This window comes from Centroberyx affinis, unplaced genomic scaffold (genome assembly GCF_046629955.1).
Source record: "Centroberyx affinis isolate AG114_WGS23_722 - 3 ecotype Tasmania unplaced genomic scaffold, CSIRO-AGI_Caff_v1 ptg002145l_1, whole genome shotgun sequence".
NCBI lineage: Eukaryota > Metazoa > Chordata > Actinopteri > Beryciformes > Berycidae > Centroberyx > Centroberyx affinis.
This window is the reverse complement of record NW_027280463.1, coordinates 57253-67596: the sequence shown is the minus strand read 5'-3', so window position 1 is coordinate 67596 and position 10344 is coordinate 57253. Positions and strand designations below refer to the sequence as shown.

Here is a 10344-nt window from a genome sequence, read left to right as displayed (position 1 = left end):
AATGAGACAGCTATTCTAAATGGTTCACATATACAAGTTGTGCTGATATGGTTATAGATATGAAGAATGAGAGATTGAAAGAACATCAAGTTTGTCCATAGTTTAGTCTCAAATACGTCATTCCCGCCAATCTACAAAACATGGAACTATTCATTCTTGTCATTCAAGACCTTCAGCATCAGTCAGGATTCCCCTAGATCAAGTCCCAGATCTGTACATTTTGTGCTTTCTGATGCACAAGTTGTTGAGTAAACTCTGATAATGACCCGCTGTCTGCCTGTACAGCTCCTTCTTAACTGAGCTGTGTTGCTACTGATCCAGGTTTGGTTGCTTCCTGAGACTTTGAGTCTGACTGAGCTCCAAATCCATTGAACCCAGTTTTCCAATCCTTTATTTGCGTGTGTAATCTATACAGCAGTGGATTTCAGTCCTGGTCCTCGGGACCCACAGCCCTGCTGGTTTTCATTCTAGCCATCTAATCAGGGACTATTTTTTAATTATTTTTTAAGTAACTGCATTTAACTCCAGCAATACTCTGGGTCCTGAGGACCAGGATTCAAAACCACTGCTATACAGTAACATGTGTACCTGATAATGGGCCAGCATGTTCAGTCTCTTCCAGTCACTTTCAATCTTGGTGGTGATGTCCTCGTCCTGCAGGATCATGCGCTGCCCTCGGCCCTGACGCCACTCTGGAATTTAAAGAAAAAAATATGATCAGGATAATACCAACTGTATTCACACAGCACTATTCTCAAGGTTGTGTTGAGAAGGTTAAGGAGGCCAAGGCAGCTATGTTTTCGCCCATTTGTTTGTTCATCTGTCTGTCAGCGGGATATCTAAAAAACCTATGAATGAATTTTCATGAAATTTGGTGAACAGATTGGCCTTGGGAGAAGGGTTAGTGATTCAGATCTTGGATTTCCACCATTAGATGATTATTGTTTTTTAGCCATAACTATGAAACTAATGGAGATAGAGACTTGATACCAAATTCTGAGGGTATGTCTGCAGGATAAAGAAATCAATTGAACTTAAATTTAAGTGATAGGAACGATGCATTTGTGTGTAACAGCAGGTTGGAGATTTCTTCAGGGAGGTTTGCCTTCTAGTTTTCTCATGTCATGCCATGTCTTGTCATGCAACACCTGTTTATGGCTTGGACTTCCTTGCATTTTATCCTGTCATGTATACTGTGGACACTAGCTGCTGTGTGGCAATCAAATTTCTCCCCAGGGATCAATAAAGTCTCTATTCTATTCTCTACTTCAGTTTGTAGATGTTAGATGTGACATGGTTGTCAACATAGCGATTCCTATACAACTTCTAATGCTTACAAAGCTAACCAGAAGAAAGCATCACTCTTTTCTAATCAGTCCATTGAAAAGTTATCACTAACTCCATCTTTATCTGATGGAGAAGTGATATTGAGGTTTTCTTTGGAAGAACCATTTAACATTGTTGTAAAAAGATTGACTAGGATCAAGAAGAAGAGAAAAAAAAGGGAGGAGGCGATGAAGGGTGTAGAACGATAGTTTATCTTTTACGTCAAACCTCTAATACAACATCTGAGTGGGGAGCAAGCAAACAACGAAAAACGCAGGGATAAGAAGAGAGAAGAAAAGACAGGGAGAAAAGGCAAGCTAAATTAATCACCCACTCCACTCGTTGTTAGACAGAGCTCTCCCTCTCTCACTCCTTTCCATCTCTTTCGCCGGTCCGATCGATGGGCGTGATTACAGCTGCTCGCCCAGGGCCTGTGCACTTCCTTTTTCATCTGTGGCACCGGCCCCCACGCTCTGCTCTCTGATGGCCCTATCGGTCCCCGCTCTCCCTTCCTCACGCCCCCATCGACTGCTCTAAGCCCCCCGCCGAGCTGCTCTTATTGTTATTGCTGGGAGCTTTGGTAGAAGCAGGCCAGACTCAGATCCAATCCAGAAGTAGATGGAGAAACTAGAAAGCTACGAGTCTTAAAAGGACAATTTACTCAAAGACTGCAAATCGGCTCATTTCCATAGTTTTCAACAAGCAACTTCCAGTGAACTCTGCGATGTCTTTCATTTCAGACAACAGGAACGCACTTACATGACCTTACAACCATATTACATTTACACTACATATGCAACCAAACTGCTCACATCTTTGAGAACATCTCCACATCTGTGCAACCTCAGCAAAAAAACAAAACAAAACAAAACAAAAGCTGTGATAGAAACATTTCCCAATATCCTACCAACATTATCATAACTGGAAAAAAAAGAAATGAAAGCCATCTTGAAAACAAACAAAGCAGATGATTCCTCTATTCTGTTTGCAGGCACCGTGGGCTTTATGAATATGTTATTGTGTCTGCGCTCCTTGCTGCGGTTCCCACTCGTATCGGCCACTGTCATCTCCTATTCTGATCACAAACCGGGAAACAAAGCGGCAATCACTGTGGTGCATGATGAAGCCCGTCTTAGGAGGATCGACCAGAATAGCGTTAGCATCGGAAAAATCTGCAGGAAATAAAGAGTCTCCTGTTGTTTTTGTCTGTACAGTACATCTTCCTATAAAGATGCAAATGAGTGCCCATCTCCAGTCGAGGCACGGTAAACAAATGAAAAAATGACGGGGGGGAAAAAGAAAGGCAGACAGTAAGAAATAAACTTGGGAGGAAACCAGAGCAAGCCGAGATTGCCCCGATTCCCAAATCCAGTGGTCTCGACTCAGTAGAAAGAAAGCAGCAAGGCCGCGCGCGTGTGTGTGTGTGTGTGTGTGTGTGTGTGTGTGTGTGTGTGTGAGTGTGTGTGTGTGTGTGTGTGTGTGTGGACTCGCAGTATGGAGTCACACACAGCCAAGGAGATAAGGGCTTTGGGGAGTGTGTGGAAGCTGCTGGTGGAGAGAAAGGCTGAAGGTGACTGTTGTACTCCGCGGGGATGCATGACACACATTCGCTACTGGCAACACACACACAAACAGGGCCTAGCTACTTTGTTCTCAGGCCCTATCTTCCCTGGTGCCCTGCGGGGAACTGTGGATTGCAGTAGAGCTGAATTAAAAACAATACCTGGGATAACAACACTCCTGTCCAATCTGTTTCAGGAGAGACCAGCCACAATCCCATTACCCTTATCAGGCCTGGAGATCACTGTTTGTATATGTGTGTGTGTGTGTGTGTGTGTGTTTCAGAGTTCATGAGAGCTGTTGATAATAATTGTATTTGTAGAGCACTTCTCTTAAAGTTATAAAGTGCTACAAAATAATGGAAACAAAACAATCATTAATGGAAGACTTGCACTACTTGCTGCAATGAAGCTCTATCAGCAACATACAATAGCAATAGCACAATACAACTAATATTATAACAGTACAAATGTACTTACAAATAGGCTATATGCAGTATATATAGGCAAATAGGCCCTATAGGCTTGAAAGGATATGTCAGACATGTGAACACCTCCAGCTGCTTTCAGCCTGTTTATGGACTCATAGTTTATGTTAAAGAGAGACCGTTCTTCTAATCTACTGTGTAAGTGGGGCCCATAAATACATAAAAAAATATGAACTCGCATATACACATACGTGCACACGCGTGTTCACATCAACTTGTGAGCTTGCATTCACTTATTCACACTCACACCCACACCCACCCACACAGAGCGATGGGACAGCTAAATCAGACAATTTCCAATACCCTTTCATAATAAAACAATAATAGGACAACACATAATGCCCAGCGGGGGCAATAAAGCAATTTCATCCAGGAGTGTCGTCAAAAGGCTAAACCAATCTCTTCACTTAGCCATCACGCAGGCAGATTCCCTACGGTATGCACTCAGCCCATCTAGATCCAGGGTTGGTTATAAATATGCTATTACCAACACACAACAGGGGCTCAGAAAATCCATCTGGCAATATTAAACCATAAAGAGCATGGTGCATGGCGCGAAGACGGCCTGTAGGTATTGGCAGATAAACAATCATGGATAACACTATTATGCTCACATGCATGCGCACACGCACACACACACACACACACACACACACACACACACACGCGCACACACACACACACACACACAAGTGTACCAAACTCACTGATCACTACATGTATTGTAGTGCAGAGAAGATATATCAAGAGACCCATTTCTTCTAACAGAGACTGTACTACCAGAAGGAAAAAGATCAGAGTGCTTTATCCGTCCAGCAGTGCTTCTCTGTCAATAACTTTAAAACGGAGAAAAAATAGCACTATAGCTCAAAAAAGACCTGGGTCAAATAGTATTTTCAAAAATAATATTTAGGCTTTAAGCCCGTCTGCTACTCCAAGCAGTTTAAAACAAACAGTGATAATAATAATAATGCAAATATATTTGACCCAAGACAAGTTACAGTTAAACTATACCTATCAGGGAAAATATAAACACACCAGCCCATAGGGTCACAGATGTCAACAACGGCAATTGATGTACAATTACTGATCATGGTGATCCATACTACAAAGAAAACCTGGTACTAGATTTGTGAATACTGGGCACTTGACTTTTTCAAAGTTGAAAGAAAGAAAGAAAGAAAGCGAGAAAGTGAGAAAGAAAGAAAAAGAAAGAAAGAAATCAAAAAGGGAGAGGGTTTGTAGGGAAGGGATCACTGAGCGTCTCGATTGATTAGCTGATCAATCATCTGACTCAGACGCTGGTCGACAAGAGACTCGATCGATGGCAGGTTTGGGGAGGAGAGAGACCAATCTCAGACATCTGAGCCAAGACAGCCAGGAAGCCAAGTCTCTTGAGGTGGGAGAGAAAGCTACTTCTCTATATCTAAGAGCACTTGTACTTTTTTGGAGGGGCCGGGGAAGCCTTTGCAACGATCAATTGGTGTCTAAGATCAGCCTGCCTTTCTCCAGGCAGATAGATGGTAAACGCTGGATGGATAGAAAGGTTTTGACAGCCTTTACTCTAACTGCAGGGGTGTGAGGGAGCAGGACATGAGCTGTTGGTAGAAATCTCAAGGCTTCTCATCATTTATAACGCTGGAATGTGGAATTATAAATATCCCATCGTCAACAAGCAGATGCACGAAGAGTGCCAAAAACTCTGACACAAACAGCCAGTCATACTGCGCCTGGAAAGACCTTCCATGGAAAGACCTTGCGACTTTTTTCTTCAGAATTTCAGGGTTTTTGGACAGAACTGCACAAAACGTTGCATAAAATTAAATAAATCAGAAGATGACTGGGTTGATGTGTTGAAGTGAGAGTCAATGGAGAATTTTTGGGCAAACCTCTAACCACAAGACACTGTAGTTACAGTTGTTAGACTGTTGTACTGTTATTGCACTCATCACTGCACTACCACTGTGCCGTCAGTGTTGACTACTTATATCATATTACCACTTACCTACTGTGTAATACCGTTTATCACTTATCATTTAGCATTTATATTATTCATAACACTCACGCTCCTGGTGTTGTATGTTATATTATATATTGTATTATAAATTGTATTGTAGTGTACATTGTCTAATGTACGGACTGTATTTATTGCATATTGTATTTTGTACTGTATTGAGTAAAAACAGGACAATTACAGTTACTACATTTCAAGATATAACTTGTAAGCCTAATTCTGAGGAGAGTAGGCAACAGAAATGTATGGTCAATCTGTTCTTTCATTGTCCCATACGAAAATGCTTACACAATTTCACTCATATTTCAAGTACACTCAGCAATCACTGACTGACCCAAGGGTGGAAGTACATCACTGGTGGGGGACAACATGTTTACTGTTTGTATTTCTTCTCCCTGAGACGTGTTATCCAGTTGAAAAGTATGAAAGAGGGTCTTACCCAGGTCCATGTCGGAGGCTTTCTGGCGGTGCGAGTGGGGGACATTCTTGTAGATGGCATCCAGGATCTTCTCCTTCACCTGGCTGATGGTGTCGCAGTTCAGCACCTTCACCTGGATCTCTGGGCTCTTCTCATTCTCTGGGTGGATGCAGTTCACCACCTGTTGGAAACACACAGGGGTTGACTTTTCTCTTTGTAAAAGACGGCTTACATTATCTTTCACATGCAAAAAATGCTTTACGGCCGACTAACGCCAATTCAAATACTTTCATGAAAAAACTAGAAGAACCTAACTGCAATGAAGTAAACGGTGGGGAAAAAAGGTCATAACATTTGAGATAAAAGTCTCTTCCACTGCTGATTTAGTACAAAGGTTGATGAGTCAGGTGTGCTTTATCTGAAATTATGTTTCAGCTTGGTAGGGAATAGATTCCTGTGTAATAATATGTGATAATGTTGATTGCACTGTGGATGGGTACTTAGTGATCAGGTTTGAACAGCAATCATTTCGTGCCTGCCAAAGGCTCTGAGAGAGAGACTTGCAGCAATAGAAAAGACCATTCACTAAGGGAAACTGGCCTTCCCTTGGGGGCTGAGGAGAGACAGCAGTGAGCTACCTGGAGCTGATGAGCATCTAACTAGCTAATTATTATTATCATAGTCATTCGGTACTGGCAGATTATCATCATCGTCGTCATCATCATCATTTAAGTCCTTCCCAGACGGGCAGTAATTACAAAGTCTGAGAGACCTTGTTTTATACAGAAGAAGAAATACACTCTGTAGTGCAGCTTTACCTCTTTAGTTTTACAACCCCATCACTGTTAAATAAGACGCATGTAGTAAAAACAGCCACGGTATGTTGATATCTTCTCCCAGCAGAAGATGCAAACAGGCCATCCAGGTACTTGCAGGGCTAGTGATGCTACCAATCTCTCAATGTGCTTGTTAGCATTAAAAGTTATCAATTCATCTGAGACAAATATGTGAAAGTTGACATGGCAACATCACGGCAGGCTAATAAATACAAAATTGATGTTTGTATTTGGGTTACCCACAAAAATCCCTAGCAAGACAGTTTAGTTCTTTTAGTGGTTAGCCTATAATATATATTCTTTCTAATATTTAGCCACTGAATTTCTTAGCGTACAAAAACATAGGGGACAGAGGGAAAGACTGTAAACAGTGTCTGGCTTTCCCCTGCTGGAACAAACAGGTCACAGTGGAGCGGAGAGGAGGAGACAACAACAGACAGGCTCTGTGGGTAAACAAGAGGTTCCAGAAGGGGAGAGCTTCACTGTCTCATTGCTTGGGCGCCCATATACACACACACACACACACACACACACGCGTCTTCTTTCCTCCTCATCCCGCAGCCTTGCTCCCTTCCTTGACAGCTCCGGTCACAACAGGAAGTGAGGTCGCCACTCCGGTGCCCCCTTCATGTCAAGCGTGAAAGCGACAACTTTACGTCCCGTTGCTCATCTCACGACCGACAACCCATAACCACCCTCCTTCTCTCTCCCTGGTCCCCGAGAGCATACTCAAGCGTTTTCCCGTAGCCCTTGGACCCCTGGGCAGGTGAACCCCTTACCAGCGTCTTGTAGTCAATCTGTTGCCTGATGAGCTTGTCCTCGCTGAGCGAGTAGCGCGCCTCTCCCGTGATGGAGTCAATGGGGCCTTTCTCCATCTGCTGCTTGATGGCACAGAAGAGGGAGAAGAGAGGCTCGCCTGCACACTCCTGAACAGAGAGATGGAGAGAGGGACAGAGAAAACTTTAGCGAGAGAAAACTGTCAAGCCATCACTGCAGACAACTAAATGACAGCAAAGTTTAATAATGTATGAAAGAAAACTTCTATCTAATATGTTGCAGTTGCTCTCTGTGATGTTTTTCCAAAGTGCCTTGCCTCCAAAGTTGCTGAGCGAGACTTATGAATGTCATATCCCAAACCCCATCTTCCCACTAAATTAAAGGAAATTGTACCACCTACATCAATAAATAAACTTTACTGAAATGACGCTGGAGTTTGGGAAAAGTTTGATGGATAAACAGTGAAAAATGCCATAAAGACAGACTCTTGTTGCCAACCCCCTCTTCTCTCCCAAAAACACTGCTGTTTATCAAACAGAGGAGATGGGCCATTTATCATTGTCTTCATTCTCCTCCCAGCTGCTAGAAAGGGATGAGTGGAGGAGTAAAAAAATAAGATGATGATAACACTTTTCACTCTAGCAGGGAAGTAGTGAGTGAGTTTTGTGAGACTTTAGTAGATACCCTATGGTACCCTATGGAGTAGAATATATTCTTCTTCAATTGTACATTTACCAACACATAGGTAAGTTAAACTAGCACATGTAATTCTCTGAGCGACAGGGAGTCTTAGAGATAGTTGGGCAGGAAAATAGGCTATTATTCAAGACTAGCTATTACTTTCTTTTTGAATACTGAAAAACTAACTAGAAGCCCAAACCATGTAGCCTTGTATGTTTAAGTTTAGCTAATTAAATAGTTTAACTTCAATAGTAACTTTCAAAACCCATCATATCTAAAAATACAGATCTTCTAGTTCAGCGTCTACAAACATGACCACCATGAAGAAAACTTTTACAGCCTCAAACTACATGTGAAGCTCAAAGTTAGCTGTGACACACTGCCATTCCTTGTATCAACTCAGTTAACCAATTTGAGAGTGAAAAAAACTGTCATTAGTTTAACTAATGAAGACATAAATAAAGCCAGTAGTGGAGTAACAGTGATTCAACAGGGGGAGCCATGATGCCATTAGAGTTTGGGGCTGCAACTAAAAGGCTTTTCTGACCACTTGAGTTGAGGCAAATCTTTAAACGAGCGGAAGATGTTCAGAAGAGATGACATTAAACATTAAAGAGTTACCTTGAGGAACTTGTAGAGGAGAAAGGTAAACCAGTTGGTCAGCATTTTCTCTGCCACCGACTCAGTCCTGCAAGCAAACACAGACACACACAGCGCATAATGAACATATGATCCCCCACACTCTTATTACCATCATAAATATTCAACACCATCATCAAATATTCTGGCAAAAATGATGACCGTTGTTAATGAATAGGCTTTCGTTACACAAACATAATTGCAAAGACATGAATTGAGGGAGAGCCTTTGCACATATGATGGCCTTTCAGCCAATCTTCCGGCTGGCTTTTATGCTCAGGCACGCCAAGGGCAGCTCGTCTGCAGCGGCGGGGATTTTAATATGAGGCAAAGCAATTAAAAGCCTTTATTTGATCCCAGTGGATTGATGTCGTTAGGGGCTGGAGCCGCTCTGTAATAACACTGGCCTCATTATCAAGCGCTCCCTTGCCTATTCATTGGACTAACACTCGATACGCTCACAATAGAAAGTGAATGAATACATCTCCCTCTCTTTCTCTGCCTGGCATCCACGCTCCACTGGTGTGGCAAAACGGTGTGTGTGTGTGTGTGTGTGTGTGTGTGTGTATGTGTGTGTGTGTGCTGACCTGGGCCAACAGTGCGAGTGATCCCGTGTGAATGACTAATATGCATACATAATAACAACAGTGGTGGTGGTGAGGGGAGAAAGAAGAGAAGCAAGGATCGGATATCCTTTAACACCAACCCCCTTGGCCAGCAGCAGGGGTGTGTGGGTAATCTGCCAGGAACACCTCAAACACACAGGCACAGACACACACACACCCCTCCCTCCGCTTTCAATGAGCCACTGCCATAGGCATCAATATTTCAGGATTAGGGTCCATTGTGTCAGTGTGTGTATGTTTGTGTGTGTGTCTCTGTGTGTGTGCGCGTCCCTTTCGCCCCAGTGTTTCGGCTGCCACCTGCAGCCCCCCTCACCATTCAGAGGGCCTCTTTAAGGGGCTCCATGCTGAGGCTGGAGGAGGGGGGGCATGGTGCCCGCTGTGCCAGTGGGCTGGCCTGGCACCCCCCGCCAACATTGGCACAACACCTGGAGGGGATTAACTTCCTGCCTCTGACTGTGCCCGCACTTTTATTCTGCCGCCCCTCCCGCCCTTCCTCCGTCCACGGATCCAAGGGTCAACGAGGTCACTTTTCATCTTTTCTTTCATGTGTCCCTCGCTCTCTTCCTCCCTCCCTCTGTCCGCCCCATTCTGGATCCTGTAATCATACACACTTCCAAATCCTCTCCATTTCCACAAATGCAGCCCATCTATCAAAGGGATGAAAGGGGCATGAAGAAAGGGGGAGGTACAGAGGGAAGGAAGGAGGGAGAAGTGAAAGAGGAGAATGAAGAAAAGAATGAAAAGAATTGGTTTGGCTGAGTCTGGCCCTCCCCTTTCTTCTCCTTCCTTAACTTCCTTTTCCTTATTCACTTCCAGTAGATATTGTGTTTTTGTGTGTGTGTGGACAAGTGTGTCTGTTTTAAGGCTAGCGTGTAAAAAAGCACAAATTAATCCCAATGCGTATGTATTCAGAAATTACCATGTGCCAACTAGAGTTGTGTGTGTGTGTGTGTGTGTGTCTGCATGTTTCCCTGGCAGTG

The 10344-nt window shown here is 43.3% G+C and overlaps 1 protein-coding gene across 1 annotated transcript in view; it reads right to left on the bottom strand.

Moving 5' to 3' along the window:
- Nucleotides 1-588: 588 nt before the first annotated feature.
- Nucleotides 589-10344, bottom strand: part of LOC139654726 (plexin-A4-like) — a gene marked incomplete at its 3' end in the record, with an annotated part of 53384 nt that continues 43628 nt past the window's right edge. Inside the window, exons 19-22 of the mRNA XM_071531875.1 lie at nt 8721-8787; nt 7421-7567; nt 5827-5986; nt 589-692 (exon numbers count right to left, since the gene is read on the bottom strand). Coding sequence (XP_071387976.1) covers nt 589-692; nt 5827-5986; nt 7421-7567; nt 8721-8787 — 478 coding nt within the window. The remainder of the gene's footprint in view (nt 693-5826; nt 5987-7420; nt 7568-8720; nt 8788-10344) is intronic.